The sequence below is a fragment of the Periplaneta americana genome, chromosome 9 (assembly GCF_040183065.1).
Source record: "Periplaneta americana isolate PAMFEO1 chromosome 9, P.americana_PAMFEO1_priV1, whole genome shotgun sequence".
Classification (NCBI taxonomy): Eukaryota; Metazoa; Arthropoda; class Insecta; order Blattodea; family Blattidae; genus Periplaneta; species Periplaneta americana.
Window position 1 is genome coordinate 167,676,543 of NC_091125.1, and position 22,613 is coordinate 167,699,155.

General features: G+C 37.1%; 1 protein-coding gene across 2 annotated transcripts in view; it reads left to right on the top strand.

Moving 5' to 3' along the window:
• The window catches only part of mtgo (miles to go), a 466,045-nt gene that overhangs the window by 432,974 nt on the left and 10,458 nt on the right, over positions 1–22,613 (top strand). For both annotated transcript variants that reach the window (XM_069836312.1, XM_069836313.1), the window contains 6 exons: positions 2,869–3,041; positions 7,518–7,787; positions 10,175–10,428; positions 11,835–12,038; positions 15,036–15,202; positions 18,318–18,445. In XM_069836312.1, coding sequence (XP_069692413.1) covers positions 2,869–3,041; positions 7,518–7,787; positions 10,175–10,428; positions 11,835–12,038; positions 15,036–15,202; positions 18,318–18,445 — 1,196 coding nt within the window. The remainder of the gene's footprint in view (positions 1–2,868; positions 3,042–7,517; positions 7,788–10,174; positions 10,429–11,834; positions 12,039–15,035; positions 15,203–18,317; positions 18,446–22,613) is intronic.

A 22,613-nucleotide genomic window follows, 5' to 3' on the forward strand; every position in this document is an offset into this window, starting at 1 on the left:
TGTCGTTACAATGAGTGTTAAACGAAAAGCGCTTTCTGTGTCGGAAAAATTGGAAATTTTACGAAGTACGATGAGAACAGTACTCTTACTCAGAAACAACTCTCTGATGCATTAGGAATCCCATCATCGATATTAAGAATGATAATAAAAAACCGCGACTCAATCACTACAGTTGCGACATCTCGGGAAGATATAATCGCAGGAAACTGAAGTGTGGTAAACATGAGGACTTGGAGAACACGCACATGGCAAACAACTATAAATGACTTTTTTTCCGAAAGAATTAAGTACAGTACATATTGTAAATGTCTTTGACGTACAGTACAGTAATTACATAATGGAGTAATACTGTATTACCTTTCATGAATCATGCATTTCAATAAAGAAAAATGCTAATACTGTAGATACTGTATATAAGTCAAAATTAGTATACCCGCCTAATACACGGTCCCGGTTAATACGCGGTTTACACCCGGTCCCTTGAACAGTGTCTTATCGGGGTTTTACTGTACTTGCAGTTTTCCAATGACTGAATTAGAGAATACAACTAAATTGCTCCATCCAGTTCTCTCCAGTAGTACTGACTATGTCAGGCACTTCGACATAGGGATTTTGAGAACTATATGATATCACTAACTTCTAAACAACGCGATATTTTTTCTCTCTTTCTTGGCGGGTACTTGACTTCTCGTCATTTACCTATATTAAGCCAGTTGTGTATATCAATTCACCAACAGAGTCATTGCTCAGGATGCGCCATAGGAGGCTGCTCTACACCATACCCATGGTGAAATGAGATGGATATTTGTTGTGATGCCACAGAGAAACTGGAGCTCCTAGAGAAAATTCCTGTGTTACCGGGACCACGGGCTTGCCCAATACAAATTATAAATTCGGGGTACACCAGGATCGATCCTGGATTCACAGGATTATAAGTCCAGCACTGTAGCCACTAAAGCACTGTGGTGACACATGCTTATTATGATTACCGAAGCAATTGAATATTTGTGGTTGATAATTGATGCAATATTGTGTAGCCAATAACAGTAAAGATCAAGGAAGTAAAAATTTACGCTTAAAATGTTGTTAACTAATGCTGGGTTTTTGGCAGTAAACTCTCTTGCTCTCCAAGATACGAGAATAATGTAACAAAAAGTATAACTGTTCTAATGTAGGCACCATATTTTTATGTTAATGTTAATGTTAATGTTAATTGAGAGAGTACTTTAGTTATTTCTCAAACAGCAGAAATAACTAAAATGCTCTCTCAATTAATATCTCTCAATAAAAGAATTGTATTCCAAAGGATACCATCCCATTGTGGAATTCTGGGAAACGAGAATGCGGATGCTTTAGCAAAGAAGGGCAGCACTGCTATTTACAGACTTGTTTCTAAATCTTCGTATTACCCTAGATCATATATGTAATAGATATGTCGGAGTTATATGCTTTGAGGTTAACAACTTTTGTCAGGTTTACTACGCTGCCATCTAGCTGTTACATAAGGAGTCACGACATAATACCCATTTGAATTGCACTAGCGACTGTGCTGCCATCTCGTGTTCGTTTACTGTGGACGGGTGGCGATCCTGGCGATTGTTCTCTTCAAAGTGCTGCCAATTTTAACGTAGCGAGGAGTTATGTTACATATATGACCTAGGGTATTACTCTGTGAAAAGATTTATTAAATCTACATACTTAGACTTCAACAAACAAAATTTGATAACACAATCTCAAGAGAAAAAATGGAACTCTCTGCATCATAATCCACAGTTAACTCCCGATTTACCACGAAAATCATCTGTAGCTGCATTTAGATTGGCAACAGGCCATGATTGTTTGGCCAAACACCTGCATAGAATTGGAATATATCAGTCCCCTAACTGCCCATTGTGCAACTCAAACCAAGATATGGATTCGGAACACCTCAAAATCTGTGCTTCAGTGGCTGACCATGATAATATCTTTGAAAAATATTGGAGTACAAAAGGTCAAATGACTTTATTGTCAAATATCTGGCATTAGAAAACAACAACATATTTTTATGTTACTCCGGTTATGTCACCTACACACAACCTCCAAACTGTTTGGAGGATCACACCTCCCATTGGTTAGTGGATCCACATGACCTAGCCTGGAGAATTGTCAGACAACTCCACCGACCATATCCCCTCTTCACCACTTAGGGGATGCTTATGCATGCCATGGCAGGTCGGCATGCTGAAACGGCATTTCCTCCATTTTTTATGAAATAGTTACACTGCTGTGACTCGTTCCCAGGGCCTCATTCGTTAAAAATAGTTGCACTACGGGAAGATGAGGATGGGATTTGAGTAGGAGAGGTCATGGAATGCACTTCACTTCTCCTTGCAAGCCATGCTTAAAACACGGACATCGATCATCCCAACCTAAGTTGTAGATAGTATCATTAAACAATCTTACGTCTTAACTACAATGAAAACGCAATGCTAAATATTTAATAAGAGGGTACCATATTTTAAAAAGAACTGAGTTATTGATTATATGATTCTCATAATGCTTCATATCTATATAGTAGACTACCTATCGTAGAAGTATTGTCACTCTGTTTAAATGATCTGAGCTTAAACATTTTAATAGTAACAGGAAATGTAACTAATGAATAAATATTCTGTCTAGAGAGAACTGGAAACAGGCGATTTAATTTCCCTTTTCATATTTTTATCAGGTTTGCTGCTAATATTCTTTGCTTAAATATGTACCAGTACTAAGTGAATGGCATCAAAATAATCAATTTTGCCATATATTCTCATAATACTTTTTAGATTGGTAATCTTTACGAAATGTTACACCAACATGAATATTGGTAATGGAAAGTGGTACTTCCAGGTTATCCGGAGTATGATGGTGGTGCTCCACTCACTGAATTTGAAGTTGAACTGACAAGTCCAAACTCCAGCCGACGACAGGCGTACAAAGGAAAGGATACTGAATGTATAGTTACAGATCTCTTTCCTGGGCAAACCTATGTCTTCCAAGTTCGGGCTTTTAACAGGGTAGGGGTAAGTATCCGAAGTGGACAAGTAAGATTTTATTCTGTTTTCATTTCAAATTAATTTCACTGAAGACTGTTTAGCAATAATACGAAGAAAAATTGTGACATTACAGAATGTAAAACACACATACTTTTAAACCCATTGTTGTTTGTCAGCTTATATCATCATCTTTTTTATGTTCACTGCATAGTCGAGACTGTAGTCCAGTGATTTTCAACACGCCAACTTATGACATCAAAAGCCAGAAGAGGACAATTTTAATTCCTCAGTTGTTGTTTAGCCAGGTCTGAACCTCATAAGAGATATCAATAAGGCACCACTTATGAGGAATTAAGCCAGGAGATAATGGGGTAGGGTTCCTTTCTCCCTCCATTGCATACATCGCCCACTAGCTATATCTCACACTAGTCAGGCTTCAGATGCATACAAACAATTGTTCTTCCTCTGACACATATCGTCGAGTGAGATGTACTGCCTGATAATAGATGTACAGAACCTCAGTCAGAGATATTCTCCTTAGTATAGATACCAGTATGTAATATTTAATCCATGTTGAATCTTTCGTATACTACTTTTAACACTTGAATATAAATAATTGATTAAATGGCGATCTTACTCGTGTTAATTGTGTAAGCATGTGTGGCTTACAGCTGTTTCGGTGCTTCTTCAAACCATCCTCAGAGCCTACTAAATCTCGGCATCATCTCCAACTTCACTGCTTATTGTGTGGGTGCGTTCGATTGTTGAAAAGTGTTGAAATGTGGTGTCAAATAGTGTGTGTGTTCTGAAATTGATCTGTATGTTGAGAATTTGATTGGGGTGTGTTTTAGTGTGTCTGTATATTTCATATTGTTCTAGTGTGTTGAGTTTTTGGTTTTTGGGTTGTATGTGTAGGATTTCCATGTCTGTATTTATGTTATTGTATGTGTGGTTAGCATTAGTTATGTGTTCGGCATATGTAGATGTATTGTGTCCTCTGGTTATTGCTTTAATGTGTTCTTTGTATCGAGTTTGAAATGATCTGCCTGTCTGTCCAATGTAGAAACATAGCATGCAGAACAGAAAACACACTACAAAAACATCTCAACACACAAACAACACAAACAAATAAATACAACCACACAGGTGTATACAAACTCACATGCAATAATTGCGACAGTTTCTACATTGGACAGACAGGCAGATCATTCCAATCACGATACAAAGAACACATTAAAGCAATAACCAGAGGACACAATACATCTACATGCTGATCACATAACCAATGCTAACCATACATACAATAACATAAATACAGACATGGAAATCCTACACATACAACCCAAAAACCAAAAACTCAACACATTAGAACAATATGAAATATACAGACACACTAAAACACACCCTGATCAAATTCTCAACACACAGATCAATTTCAGAACACACACACTATTTGACACCACATTTCAACACTTTTCAACAATCGAACGCACTCACACAACAGGCAGCGAAGTTCGAGATGATGCCAAGATCTAGTAGGCTCTGAGGATGGTGTGAAGAAGCACCGAAACAGCTGTAAGCCACACATGCTTACACAATTAACACGAGTAAGATCGCCATTTCATCAATTATTAATATTTAAACAGAAAACTGAAGCGAATATCTCGTCATCATAGTATGGCATTCTTTGGCTTATAAAATACTCATATCACACAACTATTTTGTTCCCCATTTACTATCTCTTTACCAGTCTTAAGTGTTTCATGTCTTGTGACTATTTTTATCTCTTGTTTTAATTATAATGAAAAAAAAAACATAAGGAATGCGTTAGTTTTATAAAATTTCATCTGTCTTCCATTTTATTCCTGAACTTTTTTTATACAGATGTTATTGAAGTGACAACTTACATACTGTAGAAATTTTGTATTAATGTCGTATGTGGGATTTGTATAAATCCTTGCTACAAAGTAGAAACTCATTTTATAGATACTCCAATATGTGAAATCCTCATATACTGTATAAAACTTGCACTTTTTAAATATAATTCACCCCTTAATGTTAACATATTTAACTTGTTTCTTCTTTCTGACTCTTCATGTTACACTTCAGAACTAAGATGTTCCTTTATACACTTTTTAACATTTGTATAATCACTGAACAAGTAATAACTGCTTTACTGTGTTAATACAGTGAAACCTGTTCAAATCGGAACCTGAATAATCCAGAATCCTGTCTATTTCGGAACAATTTATTGGTCCCAGCGAAATTTGAATGTATTATGTGTAATTTTTTCTGAATAAAACGGAAACTGTCTGCTACTGTTCAAAACAGAACAATATTTTGGACACACTATATTTTGTAACTATATTTTGAAACAGCGTGTAATTTCAAGGAATATACAAAATATGTAGGTCGCTAAGATAAAAAGTTTTCTTTGCAAAATTCTAGAGGGTACGAGGGTGTGTTGGCCTGTCGGTCATAAATTTTATTACCCTGTTGACTAGGCAGACGAGTCCCTTCAAAGATTTTCAATGCTTCACACCCATATACTGTCGTAGCTGGACAGAGCGCAAGTGTAGTGATTTCCAGGTTTAAAAAAAAAAAAAGTTGCATAAAATGTGGCATTAAGATTAAGTGATGAAGTAAAAGTTATCGAGATAAAGGAAAATTAGAAACAAAGTCTATGTGAAATAATATTGAAGTACAGTTGTGGAAAACTCAGGTGTGACACTTTAAAAAATAAAGATCATAATGAGTGAGTGGCTTGCGGCCAATATTGGTGACAAAAAAGAAACCAGAAAGCAACTGTTTATGTGGAAATAAATTAACTGTTGTGGGAGTGGGTTCTTCATGACCTTTCAAAGAACAAGCCAATTTCTGGATCTATTCTGCAAAGCAAGCTATTGAAGTGGGAAAGAAATTAAATAAACCAGAATTCAAGCCTTCTAATAGATGGCTCCTAGTCTAATTAATAATGTGCAGTGATATGCAGTACAGTATTAGAGTATAGTGTTAGATATTAAATAGAATGAGATTAGTAAACTTTAGTAATGTTTAATGACTAATGAGTGAGTTACGATAATATTTATACAGAAAATGAGATTTTAATCAAGATGATTCACCGAAATAATGAGCGACAGAAAGCTGATTTAATGTGATGAGTGTCAAATGGAATATTTTGTACTTCTTGCCGTTTGTGGCATGCCATTTTGTTTTTCATGTATATGAATAACAAAATATTCCATTTCAATGTCACACCTGAATAATATGGAAACCTGTCCACAACAGAAAAAAAATTACGGCCATGTCACTTCCGTCTTGAACAGGTTTCACTGTATAATGGTAAATTATCTGGCTGACTAGTTTCGACGTGGTGTGCGGCATTCTTCGAAGCCTAGTGTTCCTTTATATGTTTAATTTCTTTTGTACAATGTAAAATTGTCGAATTGTCATTGTATTATATTAATTATGTATTATATTGTCTTGTATTGTGGTATTGTATTGCTTTGAATTGTATTGTATTATGTTATATTCATAGCATTATAGTAATTTTCTATCATACTGGTAGAGTGGAAGAGAAGACCAAATATGTATGTGTATGTATTTATTCACACTGCAGTGGGTATATACCTGGTGGCAGTGGTAACTAATTACACTCAATAATGACAATAATAAACTTATTAATTAAAAATACAATTAATAATAATACTAATAATTAATACTAACAATAATAATTAATAATAATAATAATAACAACAACAACAGGGAATATACTAAATTAAATGAAACGATCACTTAAAATAACATTTGAAATAAATCTAATTTGTATCTTAAAACTAAGATCGAACTAAAACCCACGAGTATAATATGTTCATATCCGCACAAGTACCTTTCAACATTACACACATATCGCTGTCAACTCACTCACTGCAATGGAACTACGACACATTTCACTGATTCTATCCTGATTTCACTAACACTTCAAAAACATTTCACTGTTCAAATACTATGCACTGCCACTATAAACTATAAAGCTTCACTGACAGGAACACGTTTCACTTACACAGCACACTTCACTGACACGACATACTTCTTCACTGATACAACACACTTCACTGACACAACATAATTCTTCACTGATACAACACTTCAATAACATCATATCATTTACACCCTTTAAATACTGTGTATAATTACCGTCTATTAGTAAGGTCCTTAAACCTATTTTTAAATACATTTTTGGTTGTTGGTAAAGCCTTTAGTAAGTCTGCAGGTAAAGCATTCCAGTCCCTGATAGTACGATTGAGAAAAGAAAACTTTCCAGTGTCCGTCCTCTGCCTTCTTTCCCTCAATTTATATGAGTGGTCTTTCCTTGAAGAGTAATTTGGCGGCTGCAACCTATTTTTTATTTCTGACCTTAACTCTGCCAGTTAAAATAAGCCATTATTATTATTATTATTATTATTATTATTATTATTGTTATTATTATTAAAATTGTTACAGGCTGGTCCTTGGTCAGACTGCCTGGAGGTGATGAGCGGGGCGGCGCCTCCTGACACACCCTTGGAGCCACAAGTTGTATGCCGGTCCTCCCATCATGCAGTGGTTCACTGGGAGGAGCCTGCCAGCAACGGAGCACCCATCACGGACTACAGACTGGAGATGAGCGTAGCAGACAGAGACCAGGACTACTCCACGGTGTTCCACGGCCTTAGCAACTCCTTTGAAGTGAAGGGCCTCACTGCTGCGACTCCTTACTTCTTTCGGATACAGGTGAGCAGGAAACATATTATTATTCAAGCAGAAACATACGAAAAAGTGTCCACACCTGTGGAGTAATGGTCAGCGCGTCTGGCCGCGAAACCAGGTGGCCCGGGTTCGAATCCCAGTTGGGGCAAGTTACCTGGTTGAGGTTTTTTCCGGGGTTTTCCCTCAACCCAATACGAGCAAATGCTGGGTAACTTTCGGTGTTGGACCCCGGACTCATTTCACCGGCATTATCACCTTCATTTCATTCAGATGCTACATAACCTAGATGTTGATACAGCATCGTAAAATAACCCAATAAAATAAAATAAAAAAAGCAATGTACTAAAAAGTTTTCTGATTTGGACCCATTACTTCATTCATTCATCTATCATCTATCATTGAAGTTATTTGACTGTTTGTAGCTAGAATTGTGCTTTACTTCATAGAAAACATTTCCAAAAGAAAGTGCTAACAATATGAAAATATTACAGAGATCAGAAAGTGTTACCTTTTTGGAAGTTAAATTACTGATAAATATCATTCATTATTTTGAAACATGTAAACGAATGCCTATGCTTACAAAATTCTTCATACTGCAATTAAAATAAAAGTGAAAAATATAAGCATAACAGTTTGGCAAAAGTAGCAGTGCTGTGAATAGTGATAACTAGGGCCAGGAAGCTCATGCCTTAAAAACCTACTAAATATGCATGTAAATTTGTCTTTAAAAACCTTAAATATGCTAATAAATGTGCACCAATAAAATTATATATTTCTTGATATGTCACTGTTTCATATTAAGTAAAAATGTAATATGTATTGAGATAGAAAGATGAATCACGTAAAAAAAAAAATTATTGCCATATCATAGGATAAAAAAACTTGTTATTGTCGTTTTGATAATTGTCGTAGTTTCACGGAATGAATTAACGACAGTAACTGCGGGCTAAAGCAGGGAGATGCATTATCATCTTTACTTTTTAACTTCGCTTTAGAATATGCCATTAGGAAAGTTCAGGATAACAGGCAGGGTTTGGAATTGAACGGGTTACATCAGCTTCTTGTCTATGCGGATGACGTGAATATGTTAGGAGAAAATCCACAAACGATTAGGGAAAACACGGAAATTTTACTTGAAGCAAGTAAAGCGATCGGTTTGGAAGTAAATCCCGAAAAGACTAAGTATATGATTATGTCTCGTGACCAGAATATTGTACGAAATGGAAATATAAAAATTGGAGATTTATCCTTCGAAGAGGTGGAAAAATTCAAATATCTTGGAGCAACAGTAACAAATATAAATGACACACGGGAGGAAATTAAACACAGAATAAATATAGGAAATGCCTGTTATTATTCGGTTGAGAAGCTTTTATCATCCAGTCTGCTGTCAAAAAATCTGAAAGTTAGAATTTATAAAACAGTTATATTACCTGTTGTTCTTTATGACTGTGAAACTTGGACTCTCACTTTGAGAGAGGAACATAGGTTAAGGGTGTTTGAGAATAAGGTGCTTAGGAAAATATTTGGGGCTAAGAGGGATGAAGTTACAGGAGAATGGAGAAAGTTACACAACACAGAACTGCACGCATTGTATTCTTCACCTGACGTAATTAGGAACATTAAATCCTGACGTTTGAGATGGACAGGGCATGTGGCACGTTTGGGCGAATCCAGAAATGCATATAGAGTGTTAGTTAGGAGGTCGGAGGGAAAAAGACCTGTGGGGAGGCCGAGACGTAGATGGGAAGATAATATTAAAATGGATTTGAGGGAGATGGGATATGATGATAGAGAGTGGATTAATCTTGCTCAGGATAGGGACCAATGGCGGGCTTATGTGAGGGTGGCAATGAACCTCCGGGTTCCTTAAAAGCCAGTAAGTAAGTAACATCAAACTACATCTTCGTCACTTTTGCAGTTGAGCCTTTTGGTCCGTGGTGTAGAGACGCTAAAGATCTACTGACCCAAATTGGTACACGTCTGCTGTCCTGTGCAGGCAATCCTAGCTGTATCAGTTCCCTTTGTCAATGCATTGGAATTGCCGTTCAGCAAGGGAATGCAACCTCCATCCTGGGATCATTTCCTAACTCTATTTCGATGGATGAGATCTTTCTCGTTTAATTCCTTCCTCCTTATTTTATTCCTTTTATCATATTTTAGAAAGATGTTTTTACATAACCCGATCAAAATGGTGTAGTCTTACAATTTCATATTTAAGTAAAAATTTAATATGTATTGAGATAATAAGATGAATCGCGTAAAAAAATTATTGCTATATAATAGGATTAAAAAAAACTTGTTATTGTCGTTTTGATAATTGTAGTTTCATGGAATGAATTAACGACAGTAACCATAGCTCCACTACCGGTATGTTATTTCATAGCCTGTTGCATGTGTGTGATCCGCAGGCTTGCAACAATGCTGGCTGGAGTGCAATCTCGGCAGTGAGTCAGATCATCACGCCTCCTTCGTCCCCTGCAGCTGTGGCTTTGCCTCGCTACGTGGCCACACCAACGAGTTTGAAGCTGTCATGGCAGGAGCCGGCATGCCATGGTGCCGAAATCTTGCACTACAATATTGACATGGGTGACCGTGTCGAGACTACTGGTGGACCAGCTGTGGAGCACACACTAGAAGGCCTAACCCCAGACACTACTTACAGGTCTGTCTTACATTACGTAGGTTAATGTATTAAGCTGTCAGCCTTTCCACTCTGAAATGAAATAATTTGAAGGAGGCGAGAATGAGATAGTCCAAAGCTACTAGTGAAATATTATAAAAATTGCTCAACAAATGACGTAAGTATGGGCTACGGTATTCCATATGAAATCGATCAGTAAAAAACCTCGCATTTTTTTAATAATCTAATTTTTTCCCTTTTTATACAAGGTACTGAGGACAGTGCATTTTCAAAAATATACTATCGAAAGTCAAACGGTTTTCGTATTATTAAGCGACAAATTTAGCGTATTTTATAAAAACAAGCCTCTTTCAGCACTCAGAACTCTGGAACCATTTACTGCAGAACATTGAACGGGAGCTCATTTTGAAGCTGACATTTGGTAGGTTATGATAAGAAGTAATACTTTTTTTTATTATATACAGAGAGAGAAATAATCTGATTTTACTTACTTTTAGGCTTTTTGCCCATTTGTAAAAAAAAAAAAAATTGAGAAAAAACCTTGCATTATTAAGAGGGATTCGGCATTGTTTGCTTAGTGGCTCGGGAATAAGTTTCGAGGGTATTAAATAGATTATTTTCACACGCCTAGACTTGAACGGCGCAGTACCACACGCACTGGCCAAAAGCTGAAGATAAGCGAGTGTTGGGCGTCACTTTACTCCTTTGTTTATGAAAACTTGTGATAAAGCTAGCCCAGCTATGCCTTACTAGACGAAACATCACGTGTTTATGTCTCTTGGACTTGCTTGTCTCGGCTAGCTCCCATCTCACAGTCAGCTGGTTAGTTCACGCGCGTACTATTTATTTTCTTTATTTGATATTTTCAATACTTTCTTATCAACGGTGCACCAGTAAAAAATATGTGTTTATTTGTACTTCCAGTGCGGAATCTAACCATATATTTTAGAAATATTTTTTCGTGGTCAAAGGTGTCTTAATGAAGAAAAATCTAAATTTCTCCATTTCCATAAAAAGTAAGAAAAACTGTTTACATGTCAATATAAACTTTAATTTCTCAGCATCAAAATAAACCATGATTTTGATCATTGGGTGAAAGGGTTTCGGAGTCACAACAGTTTAAATTTGCTAATTTTATGAAAATACGATAAATTTAAATATTTTAAATTTAAACACTATGAAGTTCTGATGCCTCAAACTTTGCACAAAGCATTGTATCACAGTTCTCTACATACAAAAAAACAGTTTTATTGTATTTAAAAATTGCAAGATCAATTTTCTCTATATTTCGGTCGATTTGAGATGGAATAGCCCGTATATTGTGTGCAGGTACGAAACACTCTGTATTATGAACTTATAAAGGATTACTAGAAACTGACGTATATTGTAGTTATGTATTTGTAATGACTGCTCTTTGTTGGAAGCAGACTGCGAGTGCAGGCCGTAAACAATGTGGGACCAGGATCTTTCTCGCCCATCCTGCGTGCAGCAACCCTGCCACTTCCTCCCGCACCACCCAAGCTGGAGTGTGCCGGTGTGGGCCACAACTACTTGAAACTCAAGTGGGGTGATGGCAAGAACCCCAGCTTCACAAATTACACGGTTGAATCCGACAACACGTGGACAAAAGAGTAAGCTGCTGATTGTACTTCTGTGCTTGTAAAATAACCTCGTCCAGCCCCTTATTAAAAGTTAACGCTGAAGTGCAATGGCATACAGCACATTGCAGAAGGGGGGGAAGAAATCTGTTACTTATGTCTCGGTAGCAAAAACATGAAATATAAACATAGTTTCACCTTTTTCGCATAAGTCATAGCTCAAGTCTAACTGAATGACCTTTAGGTTACACAGGACAGTCCAAAAATGATAACCGAAACTGTTCTAGTGTTAAATGCATGATTGTGGTTACTGGAGTGCACTGGACCACATGTATGCCATGAAAGACTTCCAAGCACATCTGCGTTTATGAAAATTCGTATTATCTTCGAAATTGGTGTTTTTATTTATGTACTTATTTATTTATTTATTTATTTATTTATTTATTTATTTAATTAATTACATATTGCATACATCTTATATTGTTTTCCTTTGACGTATAGGGCTGCTTAAATTATGCCATAACAGTAAAGTATCCTAAATAGAAAAATATACAGGGTGTAACAAAAATGCATGTGAAAACTTTAGGGAAATATTTCTCATATATAGAGGATTAAAATGTGTTATATAAACAGGGGTCCGGAAACACTTTATTTCCGTGTTAGAGCTCATTTTCTACAACTAGTTGTCTCCTAGTTTACAAACAAGAGCTTGTTTACAAACGTAATTTGACTGTAGTAGTGCTTACTGTTGTGTACACTACATTTTTATTCAGTTCACGTTTGTTACTAAATTTCATTAGTAATACATTTGTGTTCATTAGTTAATGCATATTGCTTATTGTTGTATGTACAAGACTTGTTGCTGAACTCACATTTGTTACTTTAATTCCATTGGCTATATTTATGTCCATATTTTCTAACAATTTGTTAATTGCTTATTGTTGTGTACACTAAAGTTGTTGCTAAATTCGTATTACTTTAAATTGCATTGGTTCTATTTCTCTATACATTTCGCAATACATATTTTTTTTTAATCAGCTGGCTACGGACTGGAAGGTCCGGGGTTCGATCCCAGGTGGTGACAGGATTTTTTCTCGTTGCCAAACTTTCAGAACGGCCTCGAGGTTCACTCAGCCTCCTATAAAATTGAGTACCGGGTCTTTCCCGGGGGTAAAAGGCGATCAGAGCGTGGTGCCGACCACACCACCTCATTCTAGTGTCGAGGTCATGGAAAGCATGGGGCTCTACCTCCATGCCCCCCAAGTGCCTTCATGGCATGTTACGGGGATACTTTTACCTTTTTTTACATATTTCCTTATTTATTTACTTATTTCTGTACCGGTACTTTTTTATTTACGCATTTACTTATTTATGTATTTAATTAATTAATTTATTTACCTCTTTACGTACTTATATAACATGGTCCATTGCAGAGTAATACTACAAGAGTTTGATTTTCCTTTGCTGCGATAGCTATAGTTAAATTGTTGGATAGGCGTAATTTAGTTTTGGCTGACATTTACATGGATCATAATAAAACAAGATTCAGAATTATTGTTGTTATAATATTTTTTTTTCTATTGCGTTTCAATTCACCAAAATTTACATCGACATTGTTTCCTGAATATACTACATCTGAAATCTGGCTAGCATAATGTGTATGCAGTGGAAGGGGAAAGGAACTGGCCACCCTACCCCATTATTTCCTGGTCTAGTTGCATTATAAGTGGTGTCCTGTTATCACTTGTGAGGTTCAGACTTTTCTTCGGACAGTTGACTGAACAATAATAAAAGTAATGTTCCGTTTTTCTGATGTTTCAAACACATAGCTGGGTTAGATTAAAATTATTTTTACAGAATGATGCTCAAATTATTTAATCACTAGCCGTACCCGTGCGCTCCGCTGCACCCATTAGAAATAAATATAAAGTAATTACATAATTAAAATAGGACGTTTGATCCAGGGAACATTCGTGTTTGATATAAGGATAAATCGTTTATTATGTTAATTTAAATTGTATTTGCATAATTAAAATGCGGTAATTTTGATCCAGAGACCACTCATTTGGTCATAAAAATTATTTTAGGAAATACCGGAAACGAATGTACAGAATAGCCTATCAAGTTTTCTGTGCATAAGAAGCTATTTTAATCTTACCTGTCCTCGATTCACTCAGAAGTTACTGTAATAACATTACAGAATTATGTCCATCTAGAGAAACTACACTTTCCAATGGTGAATTAATAATTAATTATACAAATCTGTTAATTTAGCTTCCGATATCACTTCATACAAACACAGAAACATTATCTGTAGGCTATCTTTCATAGCTTTCGATTGTTGCTATCCAAGGCCCCTTATAGACGAAGTCATTTGTTTTTAATTCAATACACGGCCTTAGATGGCAGTTATTTTAATTTTAAAACTCATTTATCTCATTAAATATCAGTCCTATCAAAATGTTTCAAGGAATAAAACTTATCGGAAATTATTTTTAAAGAAACTTTTGTTATGTAACATTTTTCACAAAAATCAATAATAAGCGAGATATTTCGATTTAATTCAGGCCCCCTTATAACCCCCCTTTTAAATAATGTATTTTGAATGCCACATAGCCTAAAATCTAAGTTACAACGAACTTAATTTATATTCCAATTTTCATCGAAATCCGTTCAGCCATTATCGCGTGAAAAGGTAACAAACATACAGACAGACAGACATACAAACAAAAATTTCAAAAAAGGAATTTTCGGTTTCAGGGTGATTAATTATATATGTTAGGACCAATTATTTTTGGAAAATCGAAAATTACCAGAAAAATTTCGGCTAGAGATTTATTATTAGTATAGATGCACCACTGCTTGAACGATGTCATCCCATGTGCTTAATCAACACTTGCTTACATTTCCTCATCTGCTTCCCTAGCTACATAGACGAAGCTGGGAATTGCAAGCGCCTTGATTGGAATTTCTTTCTTGGTGTTTTGCTATTTCGTTTTCAGTGTCATTAATAGTTTATTTTGTTGTCAGGTTTCAGTGTGTGTACCAAGGTACAAGTCACAGCTGTAAAGTCAACCGTCTGCAGGAAATGACAGTGTACAGGTTTCGAATCGCAGCAGCTAATGATGCAGGTCAAGGAGATTACTCTGAAATTCAGGAGTTCAGCACCTGCATTGCTCCACCCCCGTCTCTCAAAGGTATGATGTGTGTTATAATTATATGGCATTATTCTTTATACAGGGAATATCTTTTAACTGTCCTGGAGAGTTGCCGCTTCCCACTCCCAGGTGACCTTGTGACTAACACGTTGATGACAGTTTCCAGTTGGCGGCCTCAGTGCTAGACTGGCTGCCATACAGAGTGGATGCATTCTCCAATGCTCTTTAGTTTCTGAGCTGTGCTTAATTATTTCTGTGAAGTGTTTAGTTCCAGTGCCATTTTCATTATGTGAGCGTATGTATATTTATAATACTTACTTACTTACTTAAGGAACCCGAAGGTTCATTGCCGCCCTCGCATAAGCCCGCCATCGGTCCCTATCCTGTGCAAGATTAATCCAGTCTCTATCATCATAGCCCACCTCCCTCAAATCCATTTTAATATTATCCTCCCTTCTACGTCTCGGCCTCCCTAAAGGTCTTTTTCCCTCCGGTCTCCCAACTGACACTCTATATGCATTTCTGGATTCGCCCATACATGCTACATGCCCTGCCCATCTCAAACGTCTGGAGTTAATGTTCCTAACTTATTGTAGGGATTCGTAACAAGCTGTTTTTTTTTACGGTGATGGGTTGTTAGCCCTTCGCCCAACCCCCAAGCTGGAGGACCACCCCTTATCGGCTGTCCACGACTGCTTATTCAATATATTCGCAGCTACCCTCCATATCTGGAGGCCGTCTCCTCTATCCACAACCTGAGGATGCGCCATGCCGTGGTGATAGGGACCCACAATACATGGATGTATATTTATAATACTTACATAAAATATAGAAAGTCTTGTGCAAAAACGCGACGCAAGTTCCGACAGAAATTTCTAGACAGACTCATACCTTGAGTAAAAACAATAAAAAATCTATTAATATTTGAGGAGAAAAATTTGCTCCGGCACCGGGGATCGAACCTAGGTTCTTGGTTCTACGTACCAAGGGCTCTGACCACTGAGCTACGCCGAATTCAATCCACAGCACCGGATCGAATTCTCCTTCAGTGTTTCCCTTTGTGGCCTGACTCCAAGTTAGGCATACATGTTGATGTATATGTCCAATGTCAACTGCCATTATACAAGGGGCACACTCAGCTGAGTGACTTGTTTGGCTGGGATTTCGCAGTTATATGCACTGCTAGCTTGTCAATATTACAGATATTATTCTGTAGGACAAATTAATAAATCCATAATATTCTCACAGCTAGCAGTGCATATAACTGCGGAATCCCGGCCAAACAAGTCATTCAGCTGAGTGCGCCCCTAGAATAATGGCAGTTGACATTGGACATATACGTCAACATATATGCCTAACTTGGAGTCAGGCCACAAAGGGAAACATTGAAGGAGGAGGGTTCGGTCCGGTGCTGTGGATTGAATTCGGTGTAGCTCAGTGGTCAGAGCGCTTGGTATGTAGAACCATGGACCCGGGTTCGATCCCCGGTGCTGGAGCGAATTTTTCTCCTCAAATATTAATTGTCAATATTACAGATATTATTCTGTAGGACAAATTAATAAATCCATAATAAAAAAATCTAGCTAAAAATTCAAAGAAACAGGTTCAATAAATGATCGTAAAAGACTACATAAGAGCTGAAATGGCGTCAATCAGTGCTGCTGAACTTGTAAAAGTTAATAATAATTTTATAAGAAGGTGTCAGCAACGTGTAGCAGTCAAGGGGGGACATTTTGAGCATAAAATATGAGCTGGGTAAGTACATATAACTGTAGTTGCTTGCCTCCCAGGCGAACAGCGGGTGCATGCATAGCGGGAGACAGTCACTCTGCAGCCGCGGCCGGGAAATTCCAACTCTCTGGGACAGTTAAAAGATATTCCCTGTAGTTCTTCATGGTCTTGCTTTGTATTGATTTTACAGAGTGGTTGCTTCGCTTTCTTTGTTCTCGTGAGTTGTGTGGATCCTGTTTCCAAGTTTTTTTTTTAATGTTGTTTATGAATCACTATAATGGCGACGAAACAGAAGAAATTAATCATTGGATAGAAAGTGAAAATAAGGAATATCTAGGTTAATCCTCAAATAACACCATTGCATATGGCAAAAAGGCATGATTTGCCACCTTCTTCATAATGACATTTGAGATGCACTATTGAATATGTCAGTACTATTGATTTATGGAAGTAGATTGAGTACTGTAATTGTTTATTTCTATCAGTTTAATGAAGGGCACCTAGTTTCATAAGGGCCTAAAGCACAAGATGACAGTTACTGCCATTTTTGTGTGCTGTTTCCATCTCATATTCATTTTGTGAACTAATAATCATACATGTGCCTTATGCCAATTGATCAATGAAAGAATATCTAGCTTATAAACACATATGTCACTGATAGAAAAGTGAAAGATATGTAGTGTAGTGTAATTCAAAAGGAACATATATTTTCGCTGTACAGCATATAAAATGTCAAAAATTATTTCAAGTGCGTGTTCTTTTTCTTTCTTTCGGTTTTTTAACATAATAATATTTAGCATGCTCCATAATTTTACATACTTTATGCTATTTTTGACCTTTCCTGGCACCACATTATCATAATCATCCTATCACATCATCGGGGTAATGTAACTCCACCTTCCAGGCGCCCCAACCTCAGAAGTGGGTTACAACTAAGCCACGGCCAGGAGAGAAGACCAGAAATGTCGAAAGACATCCTGGTGGCATTGGATTAAAAGATTGAGTGCTGTATCTCAGGCTTCATTATCACAAAATCCACTTGAAAAGTATTCCTCAGAAGCAGAATTTTCTTTATACTGGGTTTCCTTGCAAGCAGAAATTAATTACATTATTCTTATGGTAATTTGGCTGGACGTGGCAGATTATTCCTTAAAAACGGGAACATTAAAATGTGGTTTTACTGTATTTTGTGCTATGGATCACTTCTTAAAATCATTCCATCTCTAGCAATGTTGTATTTTTATAAAAGAAGGAATACGGCAGAATACGATCATGGAGAAAATATCTATGAAACCTTTACTTAAAATCATTATTATTTTAATTGCTACACGATAAGTGTTATGAGAAACAGTCATAATATAACACTGTTTCTTTCTTGAGTAAGTGCAGTGCTATATCAAGAAAACTACCCTTTCTCTTCCAGCACCAAAATTCAGTGATATTCAGCAGAGGAGCTGTTCTGTGGAATGGAATCCATGCAAGCCTATTGGTAACGACCCAATAGTTTACCAAGTTCAGCTCTCACGTCTTCGAGACCAGGAGTACAAGCAAGTGAGTACTGCAGTGAACATTTTTACAATATTCGGGAACTTGTTTCCTTGTATGTTTAAAATAGTGCATCTTAATAAATGTTCAGTGTTCATAGTATTTAGAATCTTCACATATTCCACATTTACGAGAGTTCCATGCTAATTACTATGTACAGTGCTCTCATTTTACGAGGAAACTCGGTTAGCGCGTCTAGCTGCGAAACCAGGTGACCCGGGTTCGATTCCCGGTCAGGGAAAGTTACCTTGAGGTTTTTTCCAGGATTTTCCCTCAACCCAATATGAGTAAATGCTGGGTAACTTTCGGTGTTGGACCCCGGACTCATTTCACCGGCATTATCACCTTCATCTCATTCAGACGCTAAATAACCTAAGATGTTGATAAAGCGGCGTAAAATAACCTACTAAAATATAAAAAAAGCCGAGGAAACTTCGCATCATTCCGCCACCAGCCGAATTCCTGCTCTCCCGACCGCAGCGTGGGAGACCAATTCTGCGAAACATCCCAGCTGTTCGTTACTTCTGAGAATTGTAGTGGAATGTGTGTGTGAATGTTGCTTGTGTATTAAGTAACCGATTGGAAAATGAAGTATACGACTGAACAGCAAATTTATTTGGTGGAGTTTTACTTGAAAAAAATATAATTATAGAAGATGCGTTCGGAGATTTTCTCGTAAATATCCTGACCCTATCTTTGATTTGCCGGTAGTAATAGAACACGCTCCTTGCTAGTGCAAGCACGACTGCAGGAAAGTGTATGCCAGCTTTCTGCTGTAATCTAGTTTCCTCGTAAAATGAGAGCACTGTAGATGATGTGCCAGACCAGATTTGACAGTAACTCTCTTACTTTGCCATCCTTTCTCCCTCACTTCAATCACACACTAGTAGGATTGTGTGGAAGTAGTTTACAAAGATGGCATGAATATTTTAGGGACCTACTATTAATTATTGCGCTTTAAATTGCGAGTTGATTTTGGGCAGGATTTAAACTGGGTTATGTTAGAATAAATTCAAGGAAAAATTGTTCCGGGGCCGGGTATCGATCCCGGGACCCTTCGCTTAGCGCGCGAACGCTCTTCCGACTGAGCTACTCCAGGAACTATACACGACACCATCACAATTTTTCCTTTGTATCCACACGACTCAAATGAGCTGACAAGACGCCAGAACTCAACCATTTTTCCTTGAAATTATTCAAACCTGCTTTACAGGGAGCTACTACCTGAAAGCCAGATTTGTATGGGTTATGTTAGTTGTGTTACAATTTAATACTAATTTACTGGCTGAGAATCACATATTTGAAGATAATAAATACAAAATACGTGAGAAACCTCGGGCTTTTCGAATACATAATTAGATTCTACGTTGGGCAATTAGTTTGAAAATTATAGGCATATCATTGTATAAGTAAAGGTGCTTGCAGTTTGTTAACAATAATAGCTTGAGTGCTGCATCATCCTATATAGAGATAGTATCATGGCTGTCCTTGATAACAAATTATTTTCTTAATTGAACTTAAAAACAAAATCGTATTTAAGTCAATATACAGGGTGTTTCAGGAGGAATAGTAAGTATTTTAGGGGTGATAGTATGGACTGTTCTGAGTAAAATTGTTCATATAAACATGCGTCCAATTTTTATTGGGTACAGAGATACAGCTGTTAGAATGTAACCCAAGAAGGTGTTAAGCAAAGGCAAATGATTACGTTCAATGCACTTTCGTTTCGTGTGTTGCTACTCTGGTTGCTATGGGCTTATTTATCCATTGTCATTTTTTTTTTTTTTTTGAAGGACAAGTTGTGAAGTTGTGCTTTAGTTTACGTAATTGAATTTTTCAACTGTGATTGTGATTTGTTGACCAATTCTACTGTATCGTTTAAGCATGCCGCATGTATTTACAAATGCTGAGTATGCTGATATAGTATTTGTGTACGGGTTTTGTAATGGAAACGCTGTTGCAGCTTGTAGAGAATATTGCAGATGATTTCCTAACCATCTTACAGGGCCTTATTATCTAGACTTTCTTCAAAACGAGCTTCCAGCATTATTGGAAGGGGTTCCTTTGACTACAAGGATGGGTATGTTCGTCCAGCATGACAGAGCCCCTGCACATTCTAGTCGTCAGGTGACACATCATTTAAACCTAACATTCCCTGGAAGATGGATCGGCAGATATGGTCATGTTTCTTGGCCACCAAGGTCCCCGGACCTTACCCCTTTAGATTTTTGCCTGTGGGGATGGTTGAAAGGCGAAGTCTACAAAGAAAAAGTAAACACGAGCCGATTTAATCGTTCGGATTATGAATAATGCTGCCCTCATAAAAGAATGCCAAAATGACCTCAGAAGAGCTACACGTGGTGTTGTCAAGAGAAGTTGAAAGTGCATTGAAGTCAGTGGTGGAATTTATGAAAATAAACTTTGAATGTAATATGTTGTTGTTGTTTTATAATACCAGGCGTTTGACAATAAAGTCATTTGACCTCTTGCACTCCAGTATTTTTCAAAGATATTATCATGACCAGCCACTGAAGCACAGATTTTGAGGTGTTCCGAATCCATTTCTTGGTTTGAGTTGCACAATGGGCAGTTAGGGGACTGATATATTCCAATTCTATGCAGGTGTTTGGCCAAACAATCATGGCCTGTTGCCAATCTAAATGCAGCTACAGACGATTTTCGTGGTAAATCGGGAATTAACTGTGGATTTTGATGCAGAGAGTTCCCTTTTTCCCTTGGGATTGTGTTATCAAATTTTGTTTGCTGAAGTCTAGGTATGTAGATTTAATAAATCTCTTCACAGAGTAATACAAAGATTTAGTAACAGGTCTGTAAGTAGCAGTGCTGCCCTTCTTTGCTAAAGCATCCGCATTCTCGTTTCCCAGGATTCCACAATGGGATGGTATCCATTGGAATACAATTCTTTTATTGAGTCATATTAATTGAGAGAGCATTTTAGTTATTTCTGCTGTTTGAGATGAAGGTGTGTGTTTAGAGACGATTGATAGAATAGCTGCTTTGCAGTCTGACAATATAACTGTATTCCTAAATTTATTGATGTGGCATAGAAGATTCCTGAGACATTCACTTATTGCAATGCTTTCACCATCAAAACTTGTTGTTCCATATCCAAGAGATCTATAAAGTGAGAAGAGACAGCACGTAACACCTGCACCGGCACCTTGTTCTCTGGAGATCAAGGATCCGTCGGTGTATAAATGAAGCCAGTTTTGTGGAGGGTACCTAATATTAATTGTCTCTAAAGACAATTGTTTGAGTATTTCAGTGTTTACTTCTGATTTCAGTATTACTTCTGTTAAATTTAGATTATATTCTATATTTGATAGAGTTGAAGGGTTTGGTTTAATTTGTAAGTTTTCTTTTAAATTCGGGATATGTTGTTGTTGTTTTCTAATGGCAGGCATTTGACAATGAAGTCATTTGGCCTCTTGCACTCCAATATTTTTCAAAGATATTATCATGACCAGCCACTGAAGCACAGATTTTGAGATGTTCCGAATCCATTTCTTGGTTTGAGTTGCACAATGGACAGTTAGGGGACTGATATATTCCAATTCTATGCAGGTGTTTGGCCAAAAAATCATGGCCTGTTGCCAATCTAAATGCAGCTACAGACGATTTTCGTGGTAAATCGGGAATTAACTGTGGATTTTGATGCAGAGAGTTCCATTTTTTCCCTTGGGATTCTGTTATTAAATTTTGTTTGTTGAAGTCTAAGTATGTAGATTTAATAAATCTTTTCACAGAGTAATACGTAGATTTAGTAACAGGTCTGTAAGTAGCAGTGCTTCTCTTCTTTACTAAAGCATCCGCATTCTTCGAGGCCTAGGGGTTCATTTCCCTTTCCTTTCTCCTCTTTCTACTTTTCTGTTCCTACTGCTGACCTGCTACGGCACTAAAATCGTCCTCCAGTGGCTTAAGGAGGGAAAGCTGGTGATCAACAAGATCTCCCAGCTAGGTCCAATGGACCCATCGACCAACTGCAGGTGTGGTCCTCCAGACATTCTGGGGGTTGTGTGTGAATGAAGTAGCTACCAAAACGTTAAAATATGGTGTTCACTTAAATCGGCTACAACTTGCCATTTTTCACTCCAATATGAAATGAGTACCATTAAGGTAAAATTATCCGGAGGTAAAATAGTCCCCCAATCGG